The sequence below is a fragment of the Camellia sinensis genome, chromosome 12 (assembly GCF_055761805.1).
Source record: "Camellia sinensis isolate YWXY chromosome 12, ASM5576180v1, whole genome shotgun sequence".
NCBI lineage: Eukaryota > Viridiplantae > Streptophyta > Magnoliopsida > Ericales > Theaceae > Camellia > Camellia sinensis.
In genome coordinates this window covers 53,075,840-53,091,565 of record NC_138972.1, presented here as the reverse complement: position 1 = coordinate 53,091,565, position 15,726 = coordinate 53,075,840, and the positions used below count along the sequence as shown (strand labels likewise).

General features: G+C 32.9%; 1 protein-coding gene across 1 annotated transcript; it reads right to left on the bottom strand.

Moving 5' to 3' along the window:
- Positions 1-449: 449 nt before the first annotated feature.
- On the bottom strand, positions 450-10,511 carry LOC114291709 (microtubule-associated protein 70-1). Its single transcript, XM_082898597.1, has 11 exons — positions 10,168-10,511; positions 8,010-8,095; positions 5,761-5,826; positions 5,499-5,669; positions 4,028-4,198; positions 3,753-3,908; positions 3,495-3,641; positions 2,304-2,375; positions 1,680-2,225; positions 1,415-1,602; positions 450-691 (listed from the first exon to the last, which is right to left on the bottom strand). Exons 1-11 carry the CDS (start codon positions 10,379-10,381, stop codon positions 673-675), a joined length of 1,836 nt encoding a protein of 611 aa, XP_082754723.1. The 5' UTR covers positions 10,382-10,511; the 3' UTR covers positions 450-672.
- Between the last annotated feature and the right edge of the window lie 5,215 nt (positions 10,512-15,726).

The following is a 15,726-nucleotide window of genomic DNA, read 5'->3' as shown; positions in this document are numbered from 1 at the left end:
TAGCTCGAAAAATTATTATTATGTTATTGTTAATGATTGGGGAAGAAAAAATTTGAGATTGTAATTACAGTAGTGATTTAGACCCCCTCAAATTTCAACCCCCACCACCCCCACACACACGTGACGGGTGGTGATTGAAGGAAAAGGAAAAAAAAAGAAAAAAAGAAAAAGAAAAAGTGGTCAATCAAAAAAGAAAGGGAGTCAAAAGGGGGTGAGAGAAAGGGGGTCCAATCTTTATTCTTGTAATTAATATGTGACCTGACTCCACCATTGGTTTTGAAAGGCGTAAGGGGTGTGAGGAAATGAAGAGAGTAATGGGAGTATGTATGGAATTATGAGAATGCAAGGAGATAAATTAAAACTTTTTAGTGGAGTGTAACTAGAGATACTACACCTTCCCTAATAGGATTTTACAAAATCAACATTTTTATATGAATTGCACAATAGACTTGAGGGATAAATTTTTCAATAATACCATTAGTACACAAATATACAACAAGATCTGTATTGAAGTCAGTTCTCTACAAATCTACCAGTTGGCTGAGAAAACGAAACAAGATGGCCAATGAGGGAAAAAAAAATCATTATAAATGCATACAACCTATTGACTGCACAAATCAACTTCAGTATGACATTCTCTAGCATTGGAAATGATCACCTATCTGCTGCTACCTACAAATTTCGAGTATTCCTGAAAATTAAGCAAACTAGTCAGTTCCACAGAAACCGATTTTAGAAGCGGGTCACACTAATAAATTTTGTTATATTTTGTCCATTCTTGTGTGTTCTGTGTTCATATCTATGTCTGATTTATGCGTTTGTAGCAGAATTGATCCATAAACTAGTAGATTTTCCATACAATTAACAATGAAATTGGATAGCTAGAAACTCACTTTGTCTGGAATAAAAGCAATCTTTTTTCAAGGAAACTACTAAACCTATTCAAATAGCATTGGTTTTCATGGAAGACGGAGAATGTTCATGGAATCAGATTTACAGCCCATCTCTGTTCCAAATGCTGTGTTTGGTTGGGGGATTTGGGAGGGGATTTGGAAAGGGAAATGGAAAAGGTAGGTGAAATGTGAATAAATTATGTCTATATTTCACATAGTTTCACACACCTTTTCCCTTTCTCTTTCCAAATCCCTCTCCAAATCCCCCAACCAAACACAGCATTAACGAATGTCTTCTCTTAAAATAAATCAGATGCTCATCAAAATCATCAAAAGGGTATGCACAACACACACATGCAATAAACACCTTCATCAGATATGTATACCCGATAAATTCAAGGGTACCAGATACTAGTTAAAATAAAATAAAAAAAATACCAAAAACCAAAATAATAAAAAAAAAAAACCCAAATATTTAAGCCTCTACAAACTGAAGCCAGATACATATATAAAGAATTCACCTTGATGAATGCAACTGAACACCATTTACAGCTCCACGGGGAGCACTGAGGCGTTGTGCCGTTCGATTTTGCTCCTTGCCATTACGCATTGCAGCAACTTCCTTTTCCATGGCAGCTACTTCTCTCCTCATCTTTTTGGCCTCAACTTCCATTGCTTTATTTAATGTTTCGACCTTCTTTGCCAACATCTGGATAGTGCACATCAGAGACAATAGTGTCAGAGACACACACACAGAGCGCTAAACTGATACATAAGATCTCTCACCTCAATTGCATCGTCTTTGTCCTTAAGGCTCTGATCTTTCTCATGGCAAGCTTTCCTCAAAGTTATGATGTCTTTCTGTAACATATCATACAACATTCCAGAAACATAATCTTCATGTTCTATTTTTGTTTTGTCAATGGTAATCCCATTCCCATTTCCATTCCCCTCGTGTGAATAAAACATCTCACTACTTTGGATATGATCACCGGCATCAATGGGTCTGTCATCTTTCTCAATTGTATTCGGAACTGACTTATCCCTATCCACTGATTTGCTTCCACCATCAAATGATCTTGTTGAAATCTTCGCATGCTTTAATAATGCACTAGCACTATTGGACCGGAAGGACCCAGATTGACCATTTGTTTTCGTTGACAAAAAACCGTTCGAGGGTGTTCTGGACAAATTCTCCACCACTCCACCAAGAGATTGGCGTCGTGAGTGTCCATTGCTTATGCCTCTTCCTTTGCTGGGAGTTCGGGAAATACCATTAAGAGATGCTTTAAGCTTATCTTCCAAAACTTTAAATCGTAACTGGTATTTTTCCTGTGTAAGCATCAACCAACAGGCCATTAACATAAGGTCTATGGTAGAAATAACAAAAGCAACTAATAAGCTACTCACTTTCATCTGTGCCTCAGCCTTTGCGGTGCGCTCTGCTATTGCAAGTTTGTCTCGAAGCTGTTGCATTTCTCCCTACATGGATATACCATACTATGTTATTCTATTTGAAACATCAAAATGCTGAGACGAGGAAATGGCCAAACCAGTGTTACTAGAAAACACCTAATACTTCAGTAATTTACGCTTTGGAACGCATATTCCAAAACATGGTACACTTACGTTCCATAACAATGAATTTAGCAATCCAAAGCAATCCCAAAAATATTTTCCAATATAGACCTTAAAAGTTACTTTAGGAGAAAAAACAAATCAAATAGTGGAGTTTCGGCATCACAAAACATAAAATTGGGTTTTAATGCTCATAAAAATATGTTTTAACATGATTAATTTGAAAAAAGAAAGCAACATTTTATTTGATGTGTAATTGTTAAAAGAAAATTGTTCTTGAAGTATTTTAAATTCTTAGAGTGTAATCTAAACAAGTCTACCCTTATCGGACCACATTTTAGATAATGTGGCATACCACGTTCCCGATCTTGTTCCACATACCGAAACTAACCACATTCTAGTACAAAGGGCCAAACAAAGATGCTCAAAAGTAATTCTGAAAACAACATAGTGGCTACTGTCTAGTTCAGCTCTCCAGGCATTTGCATATCTTTTAAAAATGATCTCACTTTATACTCATCACACGCAAGATATGAGAAATAGCATCCCATTAGAGAATTACATGGGACACTGGGAACAGTACAGACACTTGATGGTTCCTGGTTTTGTTCATATGCCAATTTAAGATATCACACGCAAGATATGAGAAATAGCATCCCATTAGAGAATTACATGGGACATTGGGAACAGTATAGACTCTTGATGGTTCCTGGTTTTGTTCATATGTCAATTTAAGATATCAAGAGATATTACGGAAAGCAAATTTCCAAGTACATTTTTCTACCATTCTCACAACTCACAAGAAACCAAGGGAGTCTACATGAATCACCAATGGATAAAATGATAATCCCATCAGAATGGGAGAATTTATTAACTGTGATGTTAAACAGTAATTTGCTGCAGTGATGTGAAGCTTTTCACTGAAAGCCATGGAATCTGACTTGTGGCTACACTACTATTTGATGAATTAAGGAAGATGCAAATCTCAAAATATCATTGAAAGTGATTTTGAATATAACATGCCTGAAAGAATCTTCTTTCTTCAAGCCATTGCTTTACAGGCATTACTTTGTCATTGGCATCCTTCCAATCATTTGCAACTACAACAGCAACCCGATTTGCTGTAACCTTTGCGCGAGCTAGTTCTCTGTCCAGAGTTCTTCTCTCGTCCTACACAGGATTTAAAAACAGAACCAGATTCGTAAAAAAATTATAAATTAGAGATAGCCACCAGTTATTTCGAGAACAATTCCACGAATATTAGGCTTAGTAGGTTATTACATTCATCTCTTGCACTTTTCTCTGGTAATCACGCACAGCATTGGCAGCAGCCCCTCCAGCCAAAACAGCCTCCTCGAGCTCACGAACAGTTTGGGTTAGTTTTTCAACCTCTGCAACCTTTTGCCGATGCATTTTGTCCAAGATTTTATTCTCCTCCTGAAACAAAAGGAATACATAATACCTCAGATTTTGCACAGCAGTAGTCGATAACCAAAGTACATGCATGCATTTACATCTATAGTCTTAAAAATGAGAACTTTCAAACATAATAAAACCTGGCATATTTCTATCTGCTTCATTAGCTCTTGGTTTTTGTTTTGTAGATCATCAACCAAGGCTGCTTTCGCCAAAGCCATCTGAACAGTTCTCTCGGCCTCCAACAAAGCAGCCTCCTTAGATTTGGTAAGGCGATCAAGTGCTCTGTTGTCATCTTGCAACTTTGCCACCTAACAAAGCCAAAATCTCATGCATAATTAAAAGACTTATCCTTCAAACATAATCCTGTACATAGAATAACAAATCCCCGTAATGGCTTGAACACTTTCACAATGGGGCCAAGAAAGCTCATAGAATCCATAAAAAGTTCAAGGAAATATAAATTTTGAAGGAGGGAAATTTTAGGAATTGGTTGGATTTTATGGTGGGCCAATGGCTTTCATGATCAAGTTTTAGTTTTGGTCTATGCTTTCTTTGAGTAAACATGCTGCCAATATTTCTTTAGTTCACTCTTCTTTAACTTTTGGATTCAAGAATACTTAGCCAATTTCAAAAAGCCTTAGAAATGGATTGTACTATTGGGTCATTTTATTTGCTCTTTCTGTAGTCTTTAATAGTTCTAAGGTTGGCTTATACTTGTTAAAAGCTTCCAAAATCACCACTATCTAGTGTTTGAGATTTAGACTTTGTACAAAAATTAGTTGCCGTTGGAAGTCTACGTATAGGTGTAGCACATTAGAATCAAGGACAAGCAAGTTTTAAGAGAAATTTCCAAAGATTGTGCATTTTAAGATTTGTGTGATGCAATCCTAGACCTAGGCGTCGCGTGACTAGTAGCTGACCCAGAAATTTCTTCTGCTGGGGAAGTACATAGAACATTTAATAAATGCGCAGAGTGAACATTTTCTTGTGATGGGGGCCATATAAAAATTCATATGATTTTGAGGGGCAACCCAAATGTTAGAAAACAGTACCTTAAATGCAAACAAAGAGCATAAGACAATTCTCAAAATTTATGCCTCTCGTGACAGATGTGGAGCTTTAACCCTAGGTAGAGTGATTCTCAAGGACTTTGCTCACTTTCTTCTCTCTTTTTACAGCTCTTAATTAGCCCTCATTTCCAACAACTACATATTTTTGGTTGAATTAGAATTGGTGAGATGGACCTGTTGGTTAAATGCAAATTAGTTTTTTACTATCTGTTGATACTGCAGCCCCAAAACTTTATTTTTCTTTGCCTAACTAAAATCCCTTCCTTAAAACTTTGTTAACCCTAACTTTATAATTTGTTAACCTGCTCCCACGTACTTATGATTATTTGGCAGTAAAGACCATCCTATATCAACTTTGGCATCGGAGCTACAACGAGAGTGTTTCCTAATGCTTTCTACATCAATCACGATATGTAGGAATGGATGATGTTATTAGTACAGCATGACCATGCTTAGTTAGGAAAAAGTACACCATGGCCATGACTCAAGAGCAAAGAAAGAAAGTTATGAAGTCATTGTTGGAGAAGTTGATATTTACCTCCAACCGAGCTAGTTTTAGCTCTGCCTCCAGTGGAGTAATTATGGCCTCAATAGGAGGCATCTCATCATCTTTCTGAGCAGCATGGACTCTTCGAAGGGTTGCTTCTGCGGCAAATTGTGCAGCCAAAGATGCCTTTTTCTCATCATTTATCTTCTTAATCTCTAGGTTCTAGAAAATTAAGGCAAACCCATCAGCACATGTAGAATATAACTTCTACGAAGAGCTGGCTTTCAACAAACAGAATCACAACACAAAGTACCTTGCTTTCCAGAAGAGCTTCAGTAGCTTTTAGCTTCTCATCTACTTTATTCAGTTCATCAGTTAGCTACAATGGCGTTGACCAAAAGAATAAATGAGCAGCATCACTATAAATATATTCAGAAAGAGAGTAAATTTAACTTATAACTTAATCCTTGAATGTGTTAAAAATCAATTCAAGACTATTTAATCCAAGCTTTTGGCGTTGAGCTTGATTTATGTATTAGCAAGTTCTTTCAAGTGAAGATGAATATTTCAAATTTAAGGATAAAGTACAAAAAAAACAACAAAATCCTACTTCTTAGCCAAAGAGCTCCATTCTTTCATCAACTAACTATAGTAAGTGAAGATGAATTTTATAGATTGGAGGAAAAAGGTACAAAAACAAGACAAATGCATTTTTTGGAAGAAAAAAAAAATTAAATAAGAACAAAATGAAAAAAGCATATTAATGTGCATAAAAAGTGAACCCTATGGAGAAAGTATCAAAATATGTTGCAAGAAAATCAAACACCAAAAGATTTATTGATTAATTTGACTATTACGTGAATGGTCTAGAAATTTAGTAATGTAAAAATAATACTTAAGGAGAAATATAAACCATCGTGTTCAATCAAAAGAGAACTTCCACATTACTTGTTCGTTCTAACTCCTAATGATGACATCAATATAAGGTCCTTGAAGGTTCAATGCCATTTATAAAGATAAAAATAAATAAATTAATAAATCTAATAAAAAATTACTTAATAGGTCCACAAGCAAACATAATGGTAATTGCCCTTCAATGTTTGCCATGTTATCGATCTGCTATGAACCACTTTGAGCAGATCAACTAAACAAGCCAACCAATATTGGTGAAATTCAACTATGGATTGGTAATAATATAGAATGTTACAAGACCTAGAAAGTGGGATTTTATAAAAAAAAAATTCACTAATATTGTACACCCCAAAGAAAAAAATAAATAAATCATATTTCATGTATTTTCACCGCAACAAATTGCTTGTTTTACCAAAAACATATAAACCCAGAATCTGGACTATCTTGTACTGCAATGAGTATGGAATTGAGTGACAAGGCCTACAAACATCCATGAAAATTATTTCACCGCCAGATATTCAACTTTGCAAATGACATACGGTCAATAAATCTGTAATTGGTATTGATTGATGAAATGTTTCACTATGAAGTGTTTATGCATTAGCCAGCCTCATCAGGACAATATATGCACCTTGAGATGTATTGAGTGAAAAATAGACATGTCACTTCAACAAGCTCAATATGAAAGACCAAAGGTTACACACAAACAGTTACTGTGGGAAGATTAGTTAAATAGTAAACAGACAGAGAATGCACACTTTGCAGTTCTGAAAACCCTATGTTAAACTTCTATTTCTCCTATATAAAAACCACACATTTTTTTTTTTGGAAACACGAAAAAAATAGAATGTGGAATCCTTCAAAGGCAAATGAAGAAAGGGAAAATGCCTAACAAAAAGCAAGACATGCAAGCTCAACCATTAAGAAAAAGCCCAAGGAGGCCCCTTGCTCAACAATCCATCATAATTTTAATGAGGCCTCAAAATGATGACCTATAGGTTATTGCAGAACAAGTGAACTACAATGGCATTTTCCTATCCTCAACCAAAGCTCAAATTTTCAAAGTAGACCCACAATTTAGATCTGGGACATTACAACTAGCTGCCGCATCCTATTGCTTGAGATGCTCCTCAGTTTGTTAATCTTGTGAACTTCTAATAGAATATATTTTTTGGTGCAAGGAGATGAATAAACAAGCCTAATTATGAAGCCTCTCAAAAGAGATTCCCATCACATCAGCCATGAAAATGTAGTTCAGCTCCTCGGGAGGGCTCTCAATAGAATATGGATATCTGAATTTAAAACATGTTCAAGTTCTAGAAATGATGCATATTAGTGTTTCTTGACTCCTTTAGTTGAATATTAGTGATTAACAAAATTCATTTTGTTCAAATGAGTTATTAGAGCTATAGAAAAATAAGTTCTCTTTCTATTGCAACGAAATTTGTCATTGTCAATCAGCTGAAGAAGTACCATCAAAACTAGAAATTCTTGGTAAGAAAATATAAGGATTGACCATAGAGTCAGAGAAAGGCCACGATTTCATATCCATCAACACATAGGTAACCCTGCTTGTTGATAATATAGAAAAATTAACTGGAGAAGGTACAGATAAGAGCAAACTCTTGGAGCTAAAACCAATTAAAATACCTCTTCTACTGCCTTCTCTTTTACACGTTCAGAGTACTTTAATGCCTTGATTTCTGCATGTGCATCTCCCAATTCCCTGTCCTTGTCTGCAGATGCGAAGAAACAACATAAACCCTATCAGATAACTGGACTAACCCCAGTCTACATTTAAAATTATAATCCTATCATATTTTTCATTTGTTGATTTATATATAAGTAGTTAAACACCTTTGCTTTAGCTCAGAAGTCAGAAGCATTTTAAAAGAGCTGCCTCAAATAAACTCTGGACTAACAAAAATGAGTCCTAAGAATGTCTTTGTTCCGTTATGAGAATAGAAAAGTGAGCATACTAAGGTACTTAACAAAAAGGATTATACCCATATTATGGGTTGTTTGAGAAGTACTAGATTAGTATACTTTTTGACTTTTTATGAAAAAAATGAAATATGAGTTGGGTTTGAAGTGATGTGGTAGAGATGTGATGCAACTTAAATAAGATGATTGTGACCTAAATAGGATAATGTGCTATAATAGTATGTGCTATTTTAGCACATGCCAAACAACTACTATATATCATCTTTAAAGAAAAATATTCCATGATCATCTTGATGATTCATAAGGGGGGGGGGGAGGTGATATAATGTACTAGTAAAGTAATTGATTTTTTTGGCCAATGTTGATATTTTTTTTATGTATCTCTCACAACATGATAAATAGATCCTAAGTTCAAACCTCACTACCTACCTGATAATTATAATACTTGCACTTCTTTGACCCACTTATGGAGGAAAGCCTGACACACGTGAGGAGATGTGTGGAGGACATAAATATACTTACTCATCTCTCTAACAGCTTAATTAGATGAGTCAGTAGTCAACAATTTAACACTTTTAAAAAAAAAAAGAAAAAAAAAGAGTCTACATGGATACTTCAATATGTGTGAGTATCATCCCAAACATAACATGATTCAGATAAGGGAATAGCATGTGTTCGAGACAATCCCTGCAACAAGACTGCCTATCGAAGGAATAGAGAAAAAAAATACCTCATTCAATGAAGTTGCACAAAAATATTTGTCCATTTAGTAATTTTAGTCAATGAAATAATTGAATATCAGTGTAAGCACTCATTTTTAGAGAGGGGGGGGGGGGGGGGGGGGGTTGGGGCGGAATCAATTGAACAATAAAATTTTCCATTTCCAATTTCCAATTAAATAAAATTTTCCAATATCACCCACTATTCAAATAATTTCCATTTCCAATTTCCAATTAAATAAAATTTTCCAATATCACCCAGTATTCAAATAATTTTCTGAGAAAACTTTTAATGTTTCCCTGGGAAGTAGTTCACTCAGATTAAAATGTCTCCACAATGAGGCAGGTAGAAAGGGAACTCGGTCGAAACTAATGACAACAAAAGTGCCTGATGCCAAATGGAACTTGAGCCACCCATATTAAATTAATATTTTCAAATCCAATGAGAGCATTGTATTAATTTGATTGCCTCATTCAAAAATGCCCAAAGGCTTAATATTGAAGGCTCAATTTATTGCCAAGGGAATAATGTTTTTGTCAAAAAAATCCAACTAAACTGATAGATACTAACAAAAAAATAAAATAAAATAAAACAACAATACACAGAAATGTTTCCTGCAAAATTCATGACTTATCGACGTGATATTCATGAACACAATTGGAACCTCAAATACATCCTCTTCGCTATGTGAAAATTTCAACCATTAATTTGCAGTTCAAACAAACAGAGCTTAAACTTATCTCATCACCACCAAACAGAAACGCAATTGAATTTTTGTATTAAAAAAAAGAACAAAAAAAAAAAATGGAAGTATACATAAAAGCAAAAAACAGGTAAAAAAAAAAAAATTCCAAATAATGTCGCCCCAAATTAACCAAAATGTTTTCAATTATCTGAAAACAATAAAAATTCAAATTTTCAGTATTAACCATGTCACAAAAACACACACACACACACACGCACACATCTCTAAATACAAGGAAACATGAGAAGGCATTTTTTTTTTTTTCCATGGAAATTAAACCTTTCCAGGAAAATTAACTAATTCAAGCCTTCATTTTCGTTTGTGCCTGCATGTAGCTTGACTCTAACAAACAGTGTGTGTGCGTGAGAGAGAGAGAGAGAGAGAGAGAGAGGTATGAACCTCGGGCTTCGTTCTCGAGCCGACTGAGCTCGACTCTGACGGGATCGGAGCCGTGCAAGAGATTAATGAAGTCGTCGACTTCAGAGCCAGCTCGGGATATGGCGACTGCCGGCTTCTTCCGCGACTTCGACGTTGTCAGCACCGTCGGCTTCATCATCGCCTGTTCCGATCCCGGCGTAGCATTGCCGTTGCATCTATCGTGATTGTTCGCCATTAGAGAGAGAGAGAGAGTAGAGAGAGAGAGAGAGTATGAGCAGTTATAATAGACAAGATTAAGCTGGGGGGGGTTTAGGCGGGGTTTAAAAACCACAGAGACACGGAGAGAGATTAATTTTGAAAGCTTAGGAATAAATATGTGTCCGTGTCAATTTGTACGTTTTATTTTTTTTTGGGCAAATATAGGCTGTTATAAAATAAAAAAGGGGTTTTTTTTTTAAGCTCCCTAATAATAACAATTTTCTGCATAAAGGACATTACAAAATGTAATACTGCCTCAGGTCCCTAACCAAAATACCAGCTCATTTTATCAATTTTTTGGACCAAAATACCCTACGTCTGTTGGATATTCTCCTTTGTCATGCTGGTACTGGTGTTGGGTATTTTCCGGTGAGTACGAAAACAAATTCAGCAAAACAAAAGTACTAAGTTTGACAAATTTGATTTTCTGGGTAAACAAACAGAGTAGAGTGGAGTTGATAGATGTATATATATATATATGATACATACATATATATATACAATCTGTTGCTTACAGTCTTGACTAGTATATATATCATAATTAATCAATTAAGACCATTTGCAACCATAATCAAACAGTCACTCTTAGTTATCTTATCTATGGTTGCAAACATATATATATATATATATATATATATCCAGTGTTGAATATAATATCTTCAGGTTCAGAGAAATTTGAATTTTCTCTAGATTCAACCCAGAGAAATTCAACCCAGATAAAGTGATCCAGATAAATTTGAATTTTCTCTGGATTCAACCCAGAGAAATTCAACCCAGATAAAGTGATCCAGAGAAATTTGAATTTTCTCTGGATTCAACCCAGAGAAATTCATACCATTAAGTTTAAAGAAAATCTATCACAAACTCATAGAAGAACTATTAATTTGTTTGTGCAGGAAATTGTGATTGAATCAGCAGCAGCAAAACCAATGACAAATTGATCAAATCAGAGTTTTATCATTCCAGAGAAATTCTGGACCAGAGAAATTTTTCTCTGGGTTGAATCCAGAGAAATTCTTTGGAAGTCCAGAATTTCTTTGCTTCCAACTGATGATGGGTTGCTTTCCTTCCAACTGTCAAAATTGAACTGCTTTCTGTGCATTTGGGGCTTCTTATTGAAGCTTCTTGTGTTCTTGTTTTTGTAAATTTCTCTGGCTTGTTACATTTGTGTTTCTCTATTGTGTAATTTTATCTGGCATGCTTATGTTTCTGCATTATTTTCTCAAGCAAATTATCTGTGGCTTACTACTCTATTGGTGTGGCTAATTTTCTCTGGCCAAATTACTTTTCTTACTTGTGTGTCTAATTTTCTCTGGCAGCATTTATAATTTTCTCTGGCCACAATATGTTTATGTCTTGTGTCTAATTTTCTCTGGCATATTTATTTTGTTTAATGCTCCATTTCCTCAAAATTTCTCTGTTGTGTAATTTTCTCTGTCATGTTTATGTTGCTACCTTGTAATTTTCTCTGTTGTGTAATCATTGCTACCTTGTAATTTTCTCTGGGATTTAATGTTTATGTTTTCATTCTATAGAAATGGCAAAGCGCAGAAGCAGCACAACCCCAGAAATCCTGAAAAAGAAACCAAAAGTCTCAGTGTCTGCGTCTTATGATCTTAGATCAAAACGCAGTAGCAGCACTAGAACACCACAAAAAAAAAAACAAGTCCAAGTTGAAAAAGCAATAAGCATCAAGATCAAGACACCAACTTCAAGGGTGATTTTCACTCAACTACAAAGCTTAACATTTTCTCTGTCATTTTCATTGGATTATAATAACAAACCTACGATTTTCTCTATACTACAAAGAAAAGTCCAGAAACATGAATAGTGCAAAAAAAAAAAAAAAATGAAAAGTGCAAAGAAAACATATCAGAAAACTTTGAAAAGTGCAAACATATAAAAACACATAAAAACACAACATATAAGTCCAGAGAAATTTGTAATACTTATCATTTGTAATACAATCATATGATTTTCTCTGGACTACAAAGAAAAGTCCAGAGAAATTTGTGAACTCATATTCACTTTCAATATAACAAAAACAAAAACACATTAACATCAAGAGACAAAAATATATCAAACACAAGCACATAAAAAAATCACAGAGAAGATCTGTTATGTTCACAAAACATTCAATTCAAAAAATTAAAAAAAAAAAAAAAAAAACACTTACTACTCTATTGCTACATCTGTAAATTTCTCTGCCTACTTACAATTTTCTCTGTGATTTTCACTGCACTACAAGTTTACAATTTTCTCTGTGATTTGAGTTCAATTATAGTAACAAACCTGCAATTTTCTCTGCACTACACAAAAAATGCAAAGTGAACAAAAAACAGAGCACAAAAACGTAGAAAAACAGAGCACCAAAAAACAACTCATAACCATGTTGACAGAGAATGAAAAAGCAACTCCAAAAATCAAAATCAACTCCATCGAAAATTCATCAATAACAGATAATGAAAAATTAACTTCAAAAATCAAAAACAACAACACTGAATTCGTCTCTCTCACATTGATCAAAACTAAAAACAAAAACCTAGTTCAACACCTACACGATCAAATCAAATCAAAAATTGAAAACTTATCTAATTCAACTCCACATGAAATCAAATCAAACACAATGAACCAGATTTCAACTCCTACACGATCGATCAACATCTACAAATAACGAACATGATTTCAACTCGTATAGGATTTCAACACCTACAAACAACGAACAAGATTTCAACACCTACAAAAACCCTAGAAATCTCCACAAAAATCTGAATCGTCAAGTTCATTCTCACGTAATCTCCCACAAAATACCAATATGATCTTTAGCTGCCAAATTCAAAACAACGTATATTATAAATAAGGGTAAGACAGGTATTTTACACTCTAAAATAACATTGAGGGACCTTAGGCTACAAAAGAACACATTGTGGACCTAATCCATTACTAAAAGTTGGATAGGGACCTTAAACCGATTTTCCCAATAAAAAACTGAGTCAATTTGTACGTTTTATTTAAAAAAATTATAAAATCTCTCTTTAAAATTACTTCATTATACTTAAGCCTTGTTTGGAATACCTTAAAAAAGATAAAAAGTTAAAAAGTCACTATCCTATGTAAATCATATCATCTCACTTCAAACTCAACTTATATTTCATAAAAAAGTAAAAAAGTACACTTATTTAAATCATCTCAAACCATCCCGTAATATATAGTATATATTTTTTAATCTCTAATAAAATATCAAAATAAAAATAAGTGTAAAAAAGATTTAAAATATAAAATTTATTTATAGATTTATAGTGATATATATATGAAACATATTACGTAAAATTAGTTGGTATTATATATATAAAAAATATTATATAAATTACTATTACATATTATGTAAATATTTAATAATTAGTTAAAATATTTTTCAATCTGTTAATCTGCTCAAAAACACTTAAATTGTGATTTATCTATCGGTTAATTTGCTATTCAATTTGTAATTGAGTAAATTACAAATATATTCTTTGAGGTTTGATTAAAATATAAATTACCCTTGTGATTCTGAAAATTACATTCTAGTTCTTGAGATTTTTAATTTCATAACAAATAGTCCTTTTTATTAATAAATTATCAAGTCCATTAATAATTTTTAATGATATTATAAATATATTTTAATTAATAATTTAAGTAATTTTATTATTGTATAAAAGAACAATTATAAATTATTATTTTTAATTAATTCTATTAAATAATTTTTTTTAATAAAAAAATATTTATTATCTTTTTACTTTAAATAAATTTCAAAAAATATATTTATAATTTATCCTTTTAATTCTCGAACCGTCCAAACTACAACACGTTTAAAAAAAAAGTAAAAAACTCGTCCGTACACATACTGCTATGCTTCGACTACTAATCAGGTGAGCATTGATGATATATTATTATATAGATTGTAATTGAATTGGGGCCCTACGATGTTATTTGATCTGGCGGCTATAAATGCTTGTTTCGTTCAAATGTGATTAGGTGTTATTCAGAATGAGGTCTAGGTGGGTGGGCGGGTAAAGCATTCTGTGTATGTGTAGGGACCACCAAACACTTGTCCATCTTTACAACAATCCAACGGCTAGATTTGATTTTTGGCTTTTTAATCCCAACGGTAGGAACTGATGTGATGTGGTCGGTTATAATTTGTGTGGAAACTACCGTTTCAGTATTTCCAACGCTTCCACTATGGAAATATTTTTTTTTGATTTTTTTGATTTTTTAAAAAATATATATATATATAGAAAAAATAATGAGATAATTTATAATAATTTTTTGATTTTTTAGCTAAAAATCACACACTCCTCAAATGGGGCCCATGTGTTGAATGAATTCAAACAAGCCAAAAAATAAAATTAAAAAATTCAATTATTTAAGATTGTGTTTAGTTAAAGAATTTGATAAGAAAAACAAAAAGTGCAAAAAATCCAATCACACTTTTTGTTTAGTTATAATAGAAAATATAAAGGAAAAGAAAGTGAAAAGAAAATGTAATCACACCTTTTATTTTTTTGATTCACTTGGACTCTTTTATTTATTAATTTCTCAACTCAACCAAATATAATTATTTGAAATTCAAATCTTATAAAAAAAAAATATTTTTTATTTTTTTTATTTCCATTATCAAATCCTTCAACTAATCATAATTTAAATATATATATATATAGTGTAACTGTCCAAGATGATGTAGATCACTTATTAATTGTCATGTGTTAAAAATTGGATTAAAGATTGATATGTTTTCAACACCTGGGGTCAATTTTAAAGTGACTCTTTGAATTTTACTTTTACAATATGACAATCAATAAATGATAGAAATATATGTCATTTTGGCCATCTGTCATGCCCATTGGGGTGTTTGTTTAAGTTTTTTTTAATCAACTTATACCTTTTAGTTTTTGAAAAATTATTTTAAATTGTTTGGTTAAATTTATTTCAAACAGTTTATGACTCTAACAATTTATTTTAACTTAAAAAAACTAATTCTAAGAAGCTGTTTACCCCTTACTTCTGATTATCAGCTTCTGCTGTGGACATATTAATTTACGGTTATACTTTTAAATTTTTTTATTTTTTATTTTTTTTAAAAAAAAGAAAAGACCCAAATAGATTATAAATTATTATTATTATTTTTTATGAAAAATGTGGACAAATAATGAATAATAAAAAATAAAAGTTAATTGAAAAAGTTACTTCACAGCTTATTTAACAAACACGTACTCAGCAATTGAAATTTATAATCCAACAGCTATACCAAACAAATTAACAACTTCTGATTGAAGTCATAAT